Source organism: Haematobia irritans, chromosome 2 (genome assembly GCF_050003625.1).
Source record: "Haematobia irritans isolate KBUSLIRL chromosome 2, ASM5000362v1, whole genome shotgun sequence".
NCBI classification, from domain to species: Eukaryota; Metazoa; Arthropoda; class Insecta; order Diptera; family Muscidae; genus Haematobia; species Haematobia irritans.
This window is the reverse complement of record NC_134398.1, coordinates 231,956,801-231,975,675: the sequence shown is the minus strand read 5'-3', so window position 1 is coordinate 231,975,675 and position 18,875 is coordinate 231,956,801. Positions and strand designations below refer to the sequence as shown.

General features: G+C 33.0%; 2 protein-coding genes across 16 annotated transcripts in view; both read left to right on the top strand.

Moving 5' to 3' along the window:
• Msp300 (Muscle-specific protein 300 kDa) overlaps window positions 1-16,006 on the top strand; it is a 235,060-nt gene extending 219,054 nt beyond the window's left edge. For 7 of the 15 annotated variants that reach the window (XM_075297876.1, XM_075297868.1, XM_075297867.1 and 4 more), the window contains 8 exons: window positions 603-908; window positions 4,662-4,919; window positions 6,640-9,641; window positions 10,008-10,043; window positions 10,432-11,055; window positions 13,051-13,192; window positions 13,523-13,599; window positions 14,037-16,006. In XM_075297876.1, the coding sequence (XP_075153991.1) occupies window positions 603-908; window positions 4,662-4,919; window positions 6,640-9,641; window positions 10,008-10,043; window positions 10,432-11,055; window positions 13,051-13,192; window positions 13,523-13,599; window positions 14,037-14,277 (4,686 nt within the window). In that variant the 3' untranslated portion in view covers window positions 14,278-16,006. Of the gene's footprint in view, window positions 1-602; window positions 909-4,661; window positions 4,920-6,639; window positions 9,642-10,007; window positions 10,044-10,431; window positions 11,056-12,128; window positions 12,186-13,050; window positions 13,193-13,522; window positions 13,600-14,036 lie in introns of those variants that run through there. The other 8 variants (XM_075297874.1, XM_075297872.1, XM_075297862.1 and 5 more) reach the window with 5 other exon arrangements.
• Window positions 16,007-16,957: 951 nt separating this feature from the next.
• On the top strand, window positions 16,958-18,424 carry Tsp33B (Tetraspanin 33B). Its single transcript, XM_075297859.1, has 3 exons — window positions 16,958-17,686; window positions 17,740-17,953; window positions 18,028-18,424. Exons 1-3 carry the CDS (start codon window positions 17,028-17,030, stop codon window positions 18,328-18,330), a joined length of 1,176 nt encoding a protein of 391 aa, XP_075153974.1. The 5' UTR covers window positions 16,958-17,027; the 3' UTR covers window positions 18,331-18,424.
• Window positions 18,425-18,875: the final 451 nt, after the last annotated feature.

Genomic DNA, 18,875 nt, shown 5'->3' with positions numbered 1-18,875 from the left:
TATAACAAATTAGTGAAGATTAGACAACGAAAACTGTAACACTTAAAAAAGTTGTACTACTTTCGAAAATTTTCATCGTTTACCCACTGGGAAGAACTGATAACAAGAACGGAAGGCACGGCACAGTGCTCTGTTTTTACATGGGGCCTTAAGGGGGAAAGCACCTAAAATTGTAAAACTCAAGCAATGAGAAGAAAAATAGAGGAGAGTGGTCGTCGAACTTAAAAGAAAACAAAACACTCGTCTCATTTACGACATATGCACATATGCTAACTAACTGACGAACAACTACAACAACCAAACAAACCATCCATCTATCCATTCAACTACGGTAGTCGCTTAGTATTTGGCCGTTCGTTGTTTAGTTAATACGAAACTTCCGATTAAATGAGACGCGTTGTCGTAGTCGTCGGTTCGGTTTGTTGGTCCTCCGGGTATGTAACGGAAAGTTATCGAATGTGAATCGATTCGATTGTAATGAAAAGTGAGAGAAAATGCCATATCTCAGAACAGCACCATAGAAATTGAAAGTTTATAGAAGTCTTTTGACGTGAATTTCTTCAACGTGATTTTTTTTATTTCCTTTTTGCAACCAAAAAAAGGGACTCGCTGGTGATTTACAAAATCGCGAGACTTTGTTAGATGATTTACAGACATCGGCAAAACCTCTAATCGAAACTTGTGATGTTCAAATAGTTGAACAGATCGAATCAGCCGTCCAAGAAGCTGTCGTGGCCTGGAATGATACATCGGATAATCTACAGAATCTGTGTACCCGCTATCAGCGTGCTGTAGAACTTTGGAATAAGTATCACAACGCCTCAGCTCAAGTCAAGGACTATATCGAACAACAAATGGATACGGTGAAGACCTTCAAACAACCCATGGAATCAATGCAACATGCCAAGGTAAGTTTCTAACTATAGACGTAAATGAAAAACTTTTTTGTTTTATTTTTCAAAATTCTTTCAAAGAAAAATAACAACAGTTTGTTTGGAGAAAAATATGTGAAGGGGTGAAATAAAATGTACATATATTTGTCCAGCCATACTAGATTGGTCTCTTATGAGACATTTCGAAATATTTCTTATCAGTTTTTATTTTATAACATATATGGTGAAAAAATGCTGTGGTTTCTTTTAATCTTGAAGAAGTAAAAAAACAGAGTTTTGAAATCTTAAACAAAATATGACTTATCATAATTATAATATTTTGTTATTGCTCTTCTTGGAAGCTCTAATTGTTGATATTCATTTAACTGTTAACAAATACAAAAGAATAACTCCGCTTGAGATATGAATCATATTTTATTAAAAACATAAATTCTTAAAAATGAATGGAAGGTAAATGTCAGTTACAATTTATTTTTTTGCTATATTAAAAATGTAAAGGAACCAGTTTCTATGAGAATTAACAATTCCAATTTCAGACCAAAATTATAACAATTTATTTAGCCAATACAATTAACGTGCGGATATTGTGTTACTAAATGTAAATTTATATTCTATAATTCAATACATCGCTTCCATATTGTGGTAATTGAAAATCCCCATTACCCCCAAATAAAAAACAGCAATTAACAAAATCAGCCGTATCAGAATTATTTATTTAATTATTTCCGAAAGTTTTGTAACATTTTAGTGGCTATTTTTGTATTTCGATTTCAGTCTTCGATAAGCATGAAGGGAACACTTAAAACAAATTAATGAAATATTTTATTGAAGTTGAGTTAACAAAATTGATACAAACTATTTTTGATGATTTAGTGAAATATATCAAATACATATCTTTTTTATTTTTTATCATTTGGTGATTAAGTGGAAAAAGTGACAAATTCTTAAATAAAGGTTTGGTCGAAAGTTCTTTGTAGAAATCTTCAGGTATGGGTAAGTAATTTCACTCCTATTTCAAACGAATGAAAATTGATTTCGATTCTTTATACAATATATACAATTTAATCGAATATATACAATTTATGTCTCAAGAAAGATGCAAAGATACTTTTAAAAATTTAATCAGTTCTCAGGCCAAACATTTTAAAAATATTAACTTTTGAAAATAAATTTATACACATTCAAAGAACGCGAACTTTCAAACAAACAAAAAACCTAAATTGATTTGTATTTGAATGGTTGCTTTTCTTTCGTATGGGTTTTCGTACGATTTAGGGAAACTAAACATTAATTTCTATTTTCTTGTTATTCACCAGATTCGATCAAATTGATAAATAATGAACTCTTTTTCCTTTAAAAGTAAACAAATGTTCAATTATTTATTTTAAGCTTCAACTTGTTTTCTTGGAGGGTGAACATTTTAAGGATTGTCGTTCATTATTTAATTCAAATGTAATTTTATTTCCAATATTAATAAAATAAGGCAACTATTACGAGCATTTGATTGTATTATTTTCATTTTTATTTTTGCTATTTTTCTCAGTGTTAAATTGTTAGTGTAGTCCAATATGTCCAATATCGTGTAAACTAACGTGTTATGAAGAACTTAAACGAAAAAAAAAAAAAAACAGAGTTTAACACATACATGGCATTTAGGTTTACAAATATGGGTAAATACAAGCATATAAATATATTTAGACGGTATATATGACAGTGTCATACAAATAGCATGTATGGATGTTATTGTAATGATACTACTCCAGTCATATATAACCTCATTTATAACAAAGCACCTATATTCTTCATCTATTTGAACCTATCCTATCACTACTAATGAATATGACTTTTGAGTTTGAGGTGTTTGACTGGCTTCTGACTTCTGGCCACTTTTCTATGTTCGTGCTTTTGTTGGCCATTTAACATTTGAATGGTCAGGCGGTGGACGCTTGGCAAACAGAAAAGAAAAAAATCGATAATATTTTAATTAAATATTAGTTTGTGGAAGCCTCAAATGGCAAAGCACTCTGAGAATGTAAACAAAATGAAATTAGAAAAAATATATATACAAAAGCAGCAAGCATAATTTTTCCACTCCTAAATGATAATCATCAGAATAAAGTCTTAGAACTGTGTATGTTTCGTTTCTATTGCTAAACTCTTAAAGTAAAGTATTTATAGCTCTATTCAGACAGCATCTGATCTAAATACTTTCGTTTTTTGTTCTCTAGACGCTAAATTTAGCAGCATTTTGGCAACTGCAGCACTTTTTCTAATCTCTTAGATTTTGTTGAGGGCCGGTTATTGCTGTTGATATATTTGTCTAATTTTGTACATTTAGACAATTATTTTATATTCAAAGCACATATTTCTTTAGGTGGTAAAGTTGTCTTAAAAAAAGAGATTCCTGAAACGAAACATGTCTAGCTATTACTGAAGGAGTATATTTCCTCAGGCTTTGTATTTTTCCGTTTTTTTTTTTAATATCTGTTTGTATGATTATTAAATTTGGTTGGAAGAAGATGTTGCAACAGTCCAGATTTTAGATGAACGTTTAATTTTTTATTTCACTAAAGCCGATTTAATTCCATTTTAGTTAATGGAATTATTATGTACGTTAGATAAATAAATCAAAACAGAGGAAAAAATTATACACAAATTAACCATCAAGAACACCAAAAAGTTTTTCAGCGATGGATTATCCTACCTCAGTAATGCTGGTGACATTTCAGGGGGTTTCAAAGCTTCTCTAAGTGGTTTCAATGAAATGTGGAACGCCGTTCGGACTCGGCTATAAAAAGGAGGTCCCTTGTCATTGAGCTTAACATGGACTCAGTGATAAGAGAGAAGTTCACCAATGTGGTATCACAATGGGCTGAATAGTCTAAGTGAGCCTGATACATAGGGCTGCCACATAACCTAACCTAACCATCAAGATAAACTAAATTCAAGTCTCCTACAAAATTCCTAATTTCGAATTTCTTAAAATTTGTAAATTTGACCAATAATGCGCCCATCATGAACTTCGTATGGCACTAAAGACATTTTTGCAATTTTGAACTCTAATTTTTTCCTTCAAACTACGAAATTTTCTTTAATAAATGAAACATAATAATTTTGCCTAATAAATTCTCTTGAATTTGTCGAAAATTATTTACTTATTTTTATGAAATCGGCGTGACATCTTCGTTTCTAATAGAGTTCAGTTAAAATTTTCTAAAATTAACTAAATTGTCTTTCATTGTTGTTTTCAGTGTAATACACACTGATATATTCTCTCACATAATATTATTAATTTTTAATTTTGATCAAACATTTTGTGCACGATACCATTGATTTGTTTAACATTTGTGCGAAACATCTAATTTTTTTCCAAACAAAAAAAAATTTAATGATAAGAAATTATGGCCTCGAAGAAAATAGTTATCAACTGCTACACTGGTAGCAAAAGCTTCTCAATATTAAAGATATTAAAATTACACCAACGAAACACATTTGTAAATATTATGAAACGCTTCATTATTGTAATGACTTTTCTAACAACGAAACATTTAATGAACATTTTTATTGTATTAATGACAAATTTCCTATTTAACTGGAAAAATTTGGTTGGCTCAATTTTTATTGAATCTTTTCAGTGTCCCTTCACAATTTCCAAAAATTTCCCTTTGAGCAGTTTTTTTACCTTGGAAATTGCAATTAAATATATTAACATACTTTTGTTGCAACTTAACTTAATTTTTTTTTTAATTTTTATGACTTTTTCTACAGACGTGTCAAGACAACTTAAATAACCAAGATGACAAACTATTGGAATTACGTGAAATGGTATCGAAAATTGCCGCCGATATTGGTTTAGATGCCTCAAACTTTATGCATGGTGAACTCGAGGAACTCGGACAGCGTTTGGAGAATTGCAAAGAAACCATAACCACCTTAGCCAATGTGGCTGAAGCTCAAGAACGGGAACGCAAAGAAATAGAACAAAACTGTACCGATGCCAAGGAATACTTTAATAATGTTCGCCAGGTAAGTTGTACAAATTTTATTGAACTGCTATTTTGGCCGTAATGACTCTTAAACGCATGGCTACAGGCTATCAATGTTGGTGCCAATAAGCAATTAACCTGAAGTAATTATGAAGGTGTTTTAAATTGCTTTTACCATAATTGACCGTATATAACTGAACAGACAATTTGGACAGTGTTTGAGTATGACTACAAATGCAAAGCATTGGGGCAATGAAGTGGTATTTATATTTGGCAAAGAATAGACAAAAATTTGATATATTTCTTCAGTGCTTCGAAATGGATTAATGGACTTTTGAAATGGTCGGTACCTCCTAGATGACTTTTAGACTTCTCTATTATACATTGTAAATAGAAATTAGTTGATTAATTCTAATTTGAATTTTATAGTAATGGTTTAAATAACACAAATCGCTATTTGTGGATCATTTTGTTAGTACCAACTATAGCAAATTAGTACCTGCTTAATACTATTATGTACAATTCGGTATTTTAATTTTCGCTTTCATCTATAAATACCTGCTTTGTGTAGAGTGCTAATAAATGTGATAGTTACCATTCAATAAATTTCTCTTCATATGGAAATCCATTAAATTTTCAAAGAAATTCTATTTCTTTATGGTGAATGTCTGAAACTAAGGAAACAGGATATTTTCGTTGATTTTCATTAATACATAATTAAATTTTATATATAAATGGAGAATAGAAATCCTTGACCTCAATGGGACTTCCACCATTCCCTAAATATGTTTTTTAAAAGGCAATCGCATGGTTTTCTGTAGTTTCCCATGCCCTGAAATGGAAGTATCGATACACTGACAGTGTCTACCTTCTCGTCTAATTTGTTGGGAAACAATGGAGACCATCAAAACAAAATTTCACTTTCGTGAAAATTCTCATTGGCAAAGGTAATGGCTATGCCTTTTGCTTTGCTGAGGGTGGTGCGGGTGTAACTTAAAAATTTCCCATAATGAAAATGGAAAAGTTAAACCAATATCCTATTAACATCAACAGCAAATAATTGTGAACAAATTAGAAATGTGGGCCAAAAGTGTGAATGGAGAACCTTTCTTACGAAATGTACGAGAAGAGTAGCGTTGTGAAAGTTAGTCGAAAGGGAGCATGGACACATGTTAAATTAAATATTGAAGGATGGTCCAACAATTCCCTACAGGACATTAATACACTAAATTACGAAAGATAACCAAGCCCCTACAAAGACAGCCAGACAAGGAGTGGTGTACGGTCAGCTCTAGTTTGGTGCTGTATATTGGCCTAATAGTAGCAACACAGAAGACTGTTTTTTTGGTCTTCATATAAAACACCTAACTTTATATTTGGCAGCTCGCACGCACATGCTCCGAAACCATTAGAGTGGTAGCAGGAGTAATTGAAAGTGTGGAGTAACTTGGTTTCGTATTGATTTTTGTGCAAAATTATGGATGAGGTCATTGTCAGGCTTCATTGTACCAGCGAGTTAGCACAAAGTGGCAATATAACATTGATGGTTTACAGGAAGTAGTGACGGAACTTGGCCAAATGGTAGCTTTTTAGTATGCAAAACGCATTTATTGGACACAGACAAGACATAGACGCTGATAACTTGGCCGATTTTTAACATTCATACACAAACTCTCCCATGCAGCGAAAAGTAGAAATTCACAAGAGAAATAATTTAACAAAAAAAAATTAATAATTTTTGTGTGTAATTCTTCTTTCAGGATATTAGCCAAGAATCTCGTACTCCCAAGGAAAGCGAAGAACAGTTGAATGTCCTAAGAAATCATTTGCAAACATTAGCCCGTACCGAGGAACAATTGAAGCAATTGCGGGAACGTGATGTCGATACAACGTTGCCGAACGAAAATGGACAAGCACGTGACGAAACCTCCATCATTGAGGTCTTGGAGTTGTGGCAAAAGATATTCCAAGAAACATTCCAGGAATATCATCGTCTGTCCACACGTTTGGTTCGCTCCCAGAATTCAACGGAAGCTTTCCGATTATGGCGTCAATATCTCCAACATGTCCAATCCTTCCTCTCATGTGCCATACCCGAAGACTACACATCTCTGAAGGAACAGCAACATTTGTGTGAAATCCATCAGAATCTTTTGGTTTCCCAACAAAATGTATTGGCCTCTCATACCGAGGCAGAGCAACAGAAGGAACCTGAAGTCAACGAGCAATTCAAACAACTAACCAATATGCACAATGAGACTCTCTCACGTATCATGCAGCGTAATGCCGAATTGGAAAGGCGCATGGATGTGTGGAATGGTTACCGTAAAGACCTACAAGTATTACTGGAATGGCTCAAGGAGCGTGAGAAGGAACGCAGTGCCTTGCAGTTAAGATACATTCATTTGAAGCGTTTGACTCGCTTGCAGCAACGCATGGAGATGTTGATCAATCAAATGCCCGTGGGTGAGGAATTATGTGCCAAGCTTAAGAATGAACAGCAGGATCTGGTGAAATTCTGTGATGACGCCTTAGCCACCTCAGTACGTATGGAACAGGCTTCCGTCGTCCAGAGGGTAAATAATCTTAAGGCTGCCTTGGAGACCTGGTCTGGATTCCTAACAAAAATCAAAGATCTTGAAAAGCAATACGAACAGAAAGTGGCCGATGTACAAAATCAATTGGCCACTGCCCAGCAATTGGTAACCAAAACTGAGTCCAACCTACCGACAACTCAAGAGGCTATACAGGATTGTTTGGGTCAGCTTAGAAATCAACGTGTTATACTCTCGAAACTTCAACCTTCTTTGGAAAGTCTGAATGTGTTGCAGGAAGAGCTCAAAGAATGCATCAGCCCCTATGACATGAAGTCCATAAGACAATCAATTTGGATACTGTGGCAACAGCATTCCGATATCGACTATGAACTCTCCACCTTAATCAATACCATCGAGGAGAGGCTCATGCTTTTGACGAACTTCAATAATCGCTATGATCGCCTTTCCAAATGGTTGGATAAACTCGAGGAACGCTTGGAACGATCTTCGGATATTTCTGCCATAGCCAATCCCGAGGAGTTTGCCAAACAATTGGAGAAACAAATCAACACTGAGCTGACTCTACGAGAAAGAGATCGTGAATGGCTTTTGTCTTCGGCTAAAGAAATTCTGGATTTGTATGCCGATAATACTGCCCATGGTGAGTCTGTTAGAGGCGAAGTTCAAGAGAAATCTGATCTACTCATTGATCGCTGGGATCGTATCAAGTATTTGTGCAAGCAACGCACCAGCAAAATCAATGACCTTAAGATGACTCTGCAGCGTTTGGAGGAGCGTATTGCTCTACTCCGCTCTTGGATGTTTGAAGTCGAATCGGAACTGGGTAAACCTTTGACTTTCGACTCCTACACTCCACCAGTGATCGAGGCCAAGCTTAAAGAACATGAGAAAATCCAACGTTCTGTGGAACAGAAGAGCAGTAATGTGGGTGAAGTATTAAATTTGGTGGAAATGTTGCTAAACGACACTGACACCTGGAGAACCCACATCAATACTGCCAATCTTGCCTTGGCTGCCCAGAATCTGGAGACCCGTTGGAAACATGTGTGCAGTCAATCGGCTGAAAGAAAGCAACGCATACTTACCGTTTGGAATATGCTTCAACAATTGATCAAAATGACAACGGAACATAAGGCCTGGTTGCAAACACAAGAGACTGAAATCACTGCTCTGGAAAGAGACCTCAACAAACTCGATAAGGATCAAATCGAGAAGAGGCAACAGGCGGTGGAGCAAAAGCTAAAAGAGTTGGAAAGTCAGGAGCCCAATCTCAAACAGTTGGAACAAATCTATGCCAAATTGACATCCAGTTCTGGAGTTGACCCTGAAAATATACAAAAACTAACAATGCCTACCAAGGTTATGGTAACCAAATGGAAGCAATTGTATGGCAGATGCCATGCCATCACCGATACGATCAACAAAGAAATTGCCTTGTATAGGGACTTCAAGAAGGCCCGCGACGAAGCAGTCCATAGCCTGAATGTCCTACAAAGTGATATTGCCAAATTGAGTGAAAATCCTCCACACACCGAGGAGGAGACCAAGGATGCTCTCAGAAGGGTTGAAAGCTTCCAACGTAAATTGCAAAAAGTTGAAAGTCAAATACAAAATGCCGAGAAGTTGGCTGGTGAAGCAAAGGGAAAACTAAAGAAACAAGAAGATCTTACCACAATTGTAACACTGTTGACTCAACTGACCACTTTATGGCGTGAAGTGCAAACCCGGGTAACAACCGTCAAAACCGATTGGCTGACAAAGGCCGCTGCTTTAGGTGCAACAGCTGCAGAGGCTGCCATAACAGCCACCAAAGTACGGGAATCCGATGCAGGTGTTCAAGTGGACACATTGTCCAAGCGAAAATTACGTAAGGCCCCCATGGCTCGCGAAACATCAATCACAGCCAAGGATGCCTACATTATGGAACTGGAGACTGCCATTGCTGAATGCCAAAGCAATCTAGGTGATCTACAAAAGACAATATGCGACAGAACACGTAAACCTGGTCCACAAAAGATGTCCAAGCTCTTGGGTAATGCCCAGTCATCATCAGAATTGGTCAAGCATTTGAGTCAATTGTTGCTAAGCGAATGTAATGCCACCAAAGAAGAAGCCCAATTGGATACTGTGTCAGAGCTGACGCTACGTTTCGCTACGCTACAATCCCAATGGAAGGCGCGTCAGCAAAACGATCAAAATTCAAGGTAAGTTTCATTAATGATTTAGAAAGAACCGTTTGGAAATGGTTTAGGTGCTACATGAAATAATGCTTCATTTGAGACGACATAAAGTAACTTTCCAAATGAAGAACATTTGATAGTTATTCTGTGTCCTCGTCATTTACTAACTGTATTTTTTTTGTAATTGTCTTTTCGTTTATTTAATGCTTTTTCTTGTTGTTATCTCACCAAAACAAAACAACAAAAAAACACCCTCCCCACTTACATTTCAAATCTATTGTTAATAACATTACACTGACCATGTGCGCCTCTCAATCTCGCTCAAACAAACCAATCATCAAAAACATGCTCAAACACGCTTAACATTTGGTTCCTCCAAAAACAATGCAGCAAACTGCCCACTGCTTATAGATATCAATGTACACAGTAAGTTTTAAGTCTCCTTCACACCCTCATAATACAATTGAGTGTGGCTTTGAATTTGAAAGGACGATACCAATTCCAAATGCAACTGTTACATATTTCTAAGAAAAAAATAATTTATTTATTCTTTTTTTTTATTAACAATTTTATAGTCTTAAAAATGCTTTACATGAACTTGAAGATTATTTTCATACTTTCAATTAATATATGGGTAATATTACAAAGCTTTTCAATCAGTTGAAGCCAGCCTTATAATAACAAAAATTCTCTCAAATTCAAAGGCCACGTAAATGTCTCACACCTTCTGGGTACTGGATATGGTTAAAAAAATTGTTGTTAAATATATTTTTTTATTAAATTATCATTTTTTTCTTTCAACTTCCAACTATAGCGAGATCGGTCGACTCACGTGTCCGCTCTGCACACAACGCAACTGGCAACAAATCGACAATGATCTCTGGCGTCTCGAACAATGGCTACAATTCGCTGAAGGTACTCAAAAGTCACAGACCTCTCCTCCGTCCAATATTGAATTACTCGAGGATGTGGTTCAAGATCATCGTGAATTCTTACTCGATCTGGAAAGTCACAAATCCATTGTCAACTCACTCAATGTAGTGGGAGACCATTTGGCCACACACACCTTGGATACGGAAAAAGCCCGCCAGCTAAGAGATCGTCTGCAACAAGACAATGAAAGATGGAATAATGCTTGTATTAATGCCACCAAATGGCAAGGTCAATTGCAAACAGCTTTAATGGGTAACAGTGAATTCCATGCTATCATAGATGAACTATGTGCATGGCTTCAACAGACCGAGGCAAATATCAAGGCCTCCGAGCCTGTGGACCTAACCGAGGATCGTGCCATATTACAGGCCAAATTTGAAAAATTCAAAGATCTACGTGGTGAACTGGAACGTTGCGAACCGAGAGTGGTTAGTTTACAAGATGCTGCTGATCAATTGCTTAGGACCGTTGAAGGTTCGGATGAATCGAGTCATACGTATGCAAGGTAAGTTATCCATATGCCGGAGCCTGAGGGCGGCACGATGAAAATTTTATAAATGGGATTCAGCATTGAAATTGTAAATGTTCGTCTTGTGTCGTCCTGTGTAATATGTGACGAATTTTGTAGACTTGTAGTCTGTCTCGTAGAATGTGTAGTGTTTTTAGTTTTTTTGAAAATGAGTGTATATGGCTATTGGATTATTGATGAAGTAAAATTCATGTAAAACTTTCCAAGAAGAAAACATATTTACTTAATTGTTTATTATTTCGTTTCCGTTGGATTTCGGTTAATAAAATATGTCATTAAAATTGAATCAATATAACGATTTCATAAATACAATGAAAACTTTTCACTAATGTAATGATTTTTTATTAAATAACGAAACATTTTGTGCTGTTAAACAAATTTAACAATCCATTATTTATTGTTTATTAAATTAGGATTATTAACATTATCATTGAATTTAAAAAATAACAATAATAATTTAACCTATTATCTTTTTTTTTAATTTATTAAATGAATAATTATATCCTTTAACTGTCCACGTGGTGGTATAATTTACCACCTCGCACACTATGTATTATAAATAAGTCGTGTGAAATAAAGTGCATGTTAATTTTTGAAAGTACATAGAATTTTTCGAAATAATGTTTTATTTTCGCTAAATACAATGTGTTCTAATCAACAAATGTAATAGTGATACAAAAAAACTATTTTTATGGAAAACATATTTGTGTAGAAGACAGGGTCAAATTTACCCCACGTCCCAAAGTACGCAAAAAAAATTACACCTCACCAGTTAAAGGATATTAATTGTTAGTCGTGACATTTAACTTTTTAACTAAACAAAAAAAATCATTAAATGCTATATATCTGGAAGACAACACTATTCGTTATATTTTTCTAGTATACTGCTCCAATATGCCTATATATACTTTATTAGAATATAATAGTAGACATTATATGTAATAGTAGACTCTAGTAGATTGAAATAATTTTTAACTCAACCTAAACCAAAAAGGATTAGAATGAATTTCGAGAATTTCTTTTAATTTCTATATTTTGTATAATTTTAGGTTTTGTCTTCTTTGCGAAATTATCTCGTAATACGTCTGCATAATTCAAAGTGATTTGTAATTTATTTGTTTATTTTTGTTATGTTTGTTAGTGATGTCCTTGTGTCAAAGATCCCAGGCTTTGTTTATCTAAGGAGGAAAATAAAAAACCAAATACACTATTTGACAGTGTTTAGACCTCAAATAGATCTGTACTTGAAGGTGTTTGCATTTGAGTCTCTTTGAAGAACTCATTTGTATAAAGTGAATTAACATTTAGAGAAGCAAATGCAATTACTTGAAGGCCTCCTTGGGATAATCCAACTATATTTGATTCATGTTATTTTTCCCAAATAGTTATCCTTATTGGTATCATCTCTCTGAGACCAATAGATACCTAGTGTAATTGCTACCTATTATCGTAATTAATTTCCAATTTATATACTTATACCAAAAGTGACCGATTCATTCATTTAGCTCATTTTACTGGGAATCTCTTTCATAAATTCATCTAAAGATACTATAGCTTTCGTTATCAGTCGTCAACAATCTGAACATTATTGCAAACCATTCTGGACCATACTAAATGATATCCATACTTATTTATGCTTGAATTCATGGTGAAAATAACCCCTTTCTCCCACGACCTACCTACTATAACTGAAAACATTTCTGCCAATCTGTCATGAATTTATTTTTCTTATTCGATCGAAAAAATTTCAAGCTTTTTTATATAAAAACAAAAAGAAACCAGAATTTTTTGTTTACTCTCACCCTACCAAACCCGACAAAATGAACGTTCCACCCATATACAATTTTGGAGTTGTTATTTTTATTTGATTTGCAATTTTTTTGTTTGAACTCGAAATTTTTTCGTCCGCCCATGCTAACCCCTCATTACCTTTAACCCCAAGAGTTATCCAACTCATACACTAAATTGAAGAACCCTTTCCAGGTTGACTGATCTGCGTCTGCGTTTACAATCGTTGCGCCGTTTGTCTGGTATTTACATAGTGAAGCTGGGTGCTGTGCTGGGTGTTGATGGTGAAAATTTGGGTGTATCCTTGCATATGCTATCCAATGAGGTAAGTTATTCCAATATCCTTTGTAATTCTAAAAACAATTTACTGTGTACATTTTTAATTATGAAAGAAAATGACGAGAAAGATTTATGAATCTATTATTTTAAGCACTAAATGAAATATATATATATTTTTTTTTGAAATAATGACAAAATTTAAAAAAAGAAATTGGTAATTTATTTATTTTTTTTTATATAAAATTATAACATTTATGTAAAGAAAAAGAAAATTGTTTTGAGATTATTATTATATTGTATTCATTTATTTTTATATTTTCATTTTTTTGTAATCGTTTTTATTTCTTTTATGTTTTTTTTTTTTTTTGGAAAACAGCTTTTGGATCAATCTGTAACGACATTACCTTCTTCCTCTTCTATGCAGGCTGCCGCACCACACACAGATAATGCAAAGTAAATATTGTTGTCTCGTAGCTGTAGATTAGAGTAGTTTTATTTCTTTATATTATATTTCATTTTTTCGTAATCCAACTTTTGTTTATTTTTCCTAAAATTTAAAGTTAATCGAAACGAAAAAGAATTCATTGTCATTGTGATTTTTTTTATTATTGCACGCAGTATCACACCCATTCTAAGAAACGAATGTCTCTGAGAAGCTTGAGTTTAATTTGAATTTTCGAAGATAAAAATGTTTTCAGAAAGTTTTTTTTTTATAGTTTATTTCCCTTAGTGGGTTTTAATATCAGGATATCAATCGCAAAACAAACAAAAAATTCTGAAAACATTTTTTGCTTTCCTATTTTATATACCGCATTAGCTCTTTTTTCTAAAATACATTTATACAATGAATTGAATATGAATTTTTAATAAATTTTCACTTTTACCAATAGCAATCCCGATGGCGATGCTGCCGATGGAGATGTCATAAATACCACCGTACTTGCCAGAGGCGCCCGATTCCTAGGCCGTGTTGCACGTGCTTCGCTGCCCATTCAAGCGCTCATGTTACTGTTGTTGGGTGTTGCCACACTTGTACCCCACGGTGAAGATTACACCTGCATGTTCACTAACTCATTTGCCCGTAGTTTAGAGCCAATGCTGTCTTATCCAAATGGACCGCCGCCAACATAAATTGAAAGTGGTCTTATCTCTGATTTCCTTACCTATCCTTTCCCCATTCTCAAAAATTAGTAATTTAAGATATAAACAAAAAAGAAAATGTTGAACATTTGGCTATACAAACAAAAACAAATCTGTAAGATATGAACAAAAGAAAAATTGTAAATAATTTTTCTATATTTTGTAAAAGCAAACTAAGGAACTCCGATGAAAAAATCTAAAAACACGTAGTTAGATAGTTTTATGAATTGTTAATAACATAATGAGAAAAAAAACAACATTGAAGAACAAACAAAAAATCAACTCCCCCTTAAATCACATAGACGAACAAATTAAAGAAAAACATATATGATTTCAAATAATTTATATATATATATTATAGAAATAAATTATTTAAAAATAAGAAGAATATGAATAATAATGTACGAAACGCACATGTAAACGACATGAACAAGAAGAAAAACAAACTCTAAATATTAAAAACAAAAAACAAAAATTTTTGATATTAAACGAATATATAAGATAACCTGTGGATATGAAGCCTATTTGCTATTTTGAATATCTTTATCGTGGAACATTTGGATATTCAAAATGGTGAATGGATTCTAGTCCACAAATCTAAAATTACCAGCAATATTGTAAGTGGTGCCAAAGAAGCGAACAAAGTAGTTTAGACAAATCTAAGATCTTTTCAAAATTCTCTCCAGCCACATGACCCGCTTTGGCCATAAACTCTACCATTAAATTTTAACCTTAACAAATCTCCCAAACTATTTTCTCAAAGGTTTTATCATTTAATGCTATTGTCCATGGCCTCTTAATTCCATGTTAAGAAGCTAAGGAGAATTTCGGTGAGATCAAAATTAATGAAGTGTCATAGGACTTGAATACTAAATCTCTCCCCGTATTTTTGATACTTAAAGGCTTTTCATTAATTATATTGGTCTCCTCCTAAAAGTCTCATTAGTTTCTGCTTTGTAAATAATTTTATAAATAAACAACATTCCCAAATATTTTTTGACTTAAAAAATAAAAATTCAGTGATATATTTTTATTAATCCAAAAAATGTTTGCTTCTGAAGCCATTTTATATATTGCTGGAGAAAAGTAAAAAAAAAAAACTAAATAAACGAAGCAGCAAGTGTCCTATGCCGGTGCTAAACCATTAAAAGAAATTAAATTAAATTTGTTGTCTAAAATAAAATCGAAAATAAAAATGTTACTAAATGCAAAGAAGACAAAAAGAAATCTTGAACCTTAAGATTTATGTAAAAAACAAAATCAACAAATTAACCTATATATGACAACTTTCCCTCCATTATTATTTGTAAAATGAAATTATTATTTTTTGTTTATATTTTCTATATAAGTTGTTATTTTATGCTTTGAGCATTAAACGAAAACCATCAAATCTTGCTGTATTTTTTTCTATTTAAGTTTTGTGTTGTCTGATGAAAATGTCGTTAATTTTTTTTCCTTTCACACGATAATTTTTTTTATTGTTTTTTTTTCCTAGGTATTGTAAGTGTTTAAAAATATTTTTTGCGTTAGTTTACTCTATTTTTTTTTAATTTATATTTTTTGTCTTTACTCTTGTACCTATAAAAAGAAAAGAAAATAGTAAACTATCAATCCTTATTATTGCTTTTATTATTTGTATTTGTAATTATTATTGTTATTATTACATATTATTATCATTTAATGAATGAAAAATAAAATCAAACTTAACATTAAATCTTAAGTTTCATTATACAATTAATAATTATTCAAAATATTATTATAGGAATAACAAAATATTTAAGTATATACATATACGTGCATATATAATGAAAGAAATTGAATTAATATTCAGAAAACCATAATCACATTTTTCTAAAAATTGCAATAAAAAAATAAATATTTAAATATAAACAAATAAAAGTTGTTATTTTCTTTAGTATATTGTCTCGAAATACAGGTGCTTAAATAATAATAATTAATAAAATCATTCAAGATCATATTAAAGTTTTAATTGTATCAATAACTTTTTTAATAAAGGTCGTTGATTGATATTATGATTTTAGTGATTAAAACAATTTCAATTAAAACATCAATTAATTTCGTGAATATATACAAAACTATTTATTCGCTTCATAGTTACACCCAAAAATTTGGATATTCATAACAGCAAAAATGTTTGCTAAAACAGCAAGTTTTGTCTGCTAAAAAAAGAAAAAAAAATTAAATTACGATCTCTGTGAAGGCCACACATTAAAAAAGGGCGACTCGTTTACAACTGTTATTGTGAAACCCTGTTCGGACTCGGCTATAAAAAAGGAGGTTCCGAGTCATTGTGCTAAACATAGAATCGGACAGCACTAATTGGTAAGAAGAATAAGATTACCACTGTGGTATCACAATGGACTGAATAGTCCAAGTGAGACTGAAATAACGGGCTGCCATTATATATATCCGTTTCTTTTCTGAAAAAGTTGTTTGCCTTCATTTTGTCTCTACAGAGTGCGCATTTTAAATATGCTATCATTTCAGCGATCAGAAAAGAATCCAAATATCATTCAAAATTGTATGATCATAATTTCTTTGTGTGTAGAACATACAATATACATGTGCGGAATATTTCAAAACCTCTGGCAATATTTTAATCTATAGAATTATAAAAATATGTCAAAGTCAGTCAGTTGTTTAATTTAATTTGTATTGCTTGAAAATAAACAACAACAAAAATAACATTTTATGCAAAAAACACAGAAAAACATGTCCAAATGCGGAAACCATTTCGTAAACTTCGCTTAATTCTTGTCGCCCTTTTAACATTGGAAATAGCATTGGGTATAGTTCTAATTATAGTCGCTGCAATCTACCAAGGCCTGTTATCCTCATTTATTATCCAAACGGAAAGTGGTATCATATCTTCGAGATTTGTCCATGTCTATATCATGGGATTTCAGTTGATTGCCCTATACCTAGGCAGCCTGCCAATGTGGAAGAGTATTTGGGTGCGAAGATTTTCGCGTAGTATACAAATTTTGCTGAATATTTGGATGTTCGTTTGTTTTCTGATTGTCATCAGTGGATGTGTGGCCATATGGTCCTTTGTGAAAAGTTCCAAGGTCTTGAGTGATAATGTAGCCATGATGCTATTACATGGAATTGAGGTCTATTATACAAAGCCAGAGTGGAAATTCCTATGGGATCAGTTACAATATGGTCGTGAGTGTTGTGGTGTCAATAGATATAGCGATTGGATGCGTGCCTCATGGATGTCTATGAGTTATGGGGGTAAACTAGTGGATCTAACGAAGCTTCATCGAACCTATTTCGATTATGAGGGTGATTCCGATGTCGATTCTCAGACGATACGCATTATTACTGATTGTATTGGAAAAAAGCTAAACTCCCAAGGAAATGCGGGTGAATTAAAGTATTGGCATCTAATTTGTAGCTGGAATATTTCTATAGCTCTTTGATTTTTAGCCGGGACCTCATTCTGGCACCTTACGCTTGTTGTAGACCCGACAGCCCATCTTGTTATCAAAATTATCTGCCCCAATTAAAGGAATCATCGTTCATACCTCAGATGAATATAAGTGAAATTAATACTATATCTTGCATGACGATTTTCAACCACCATTTGTCGTGTGCTACAATAATATTTGTGTTATTGACTTTAGTTGGAGTTTTAATTGATGTAAATTTGCAGAAAAAAATCAACACAGAGCCCCCGCTATGATCTATGATGAATAAATTTCATTTATTTTTCAGATTCTGATATGTTGCCTTACTAAATATTTTATGGCACAAAGTAAACTGGGAACCTATCAGGAGCTCTGCAATGACATGTCTCCTGATGATAATGATGATGGTACTGCTTTGGTTGTGGTTAAATGTCCTCCAAAGGTGAAACTAATAGTTCTTGACGAATCAAATTCTTTTGATTCTGATATTCCTAATTTTTGTACGGACTCGGATCCCTGTACATGTTGTTGTGAATTAGATGGCGATGGAATTAATGTTAGTTCTGACAATGCCGAGAATCAAGGCATTAATAATTTATTATTGCAATAGATTTTAAGGATCTAATTATTATTTATTTTTTAATTTTTATTTTTTAATTTCGCTTTTACCAGAATATTGTATAACATATATGTTTATATTTATCGACAATAAAATGCACACGCATAAAATGTATGTTCTTAAACAAAAATCTTATACTAACGTACTAACGTGTGGTATTAAAATTAAATACTTGTATTTTCTTTCATAAAATTACACGAACATAATAGCAGAAATATAGGTCTAGAATGAAATTAAGATATAAAGGCATTTTAAATATTTAAGTACTTAGACAATGTTGCTGTTTTGTTGGGGAAATTATGGAATTTTGAAGCTTATTGTTAAAATGTCCCTCTAGTAATTGGGATTAGCAGTTTTTTGCAATAAATTCAATATAACCGATGATGTCTTCTGAACTGAACCGTAGCTTTGAGCATTTAACAAATAAATCTCAAGTGATATTCTTACTCTTCCGTAAAAAAGCTTGATCTTACATGCAACATACTAGTAATTTATTGTGTGCATTATTTTAAAAAGAATATTACACCCTCAAAAAA

Excerpts from the sequence above, each read along its gene's own strand:
- Tsp33B (XM_075297859.1), top strand. The coding sequence starts at position 17,028 with ATGCGGAAACCATTTCGTAAACTTCGCTTAATTCTTGTCGCCCTTTTA. Across the intron at positions 17,687-17,739 it reads GGAAATGCGGGTGAATTAAA|CCGGGACCTCATTCTGGCAC; the intron begins GTATTGGCATCT and ends TTTGATTTTTAG. Across the intron at positions 17,954-18,027 it reads TAGTTGGAGTTTTAATTGAT|ATTCTGATATGTTGCCTTAC; the intron begins GTAAATTTGCAG and ends TTTATTTTTCAG.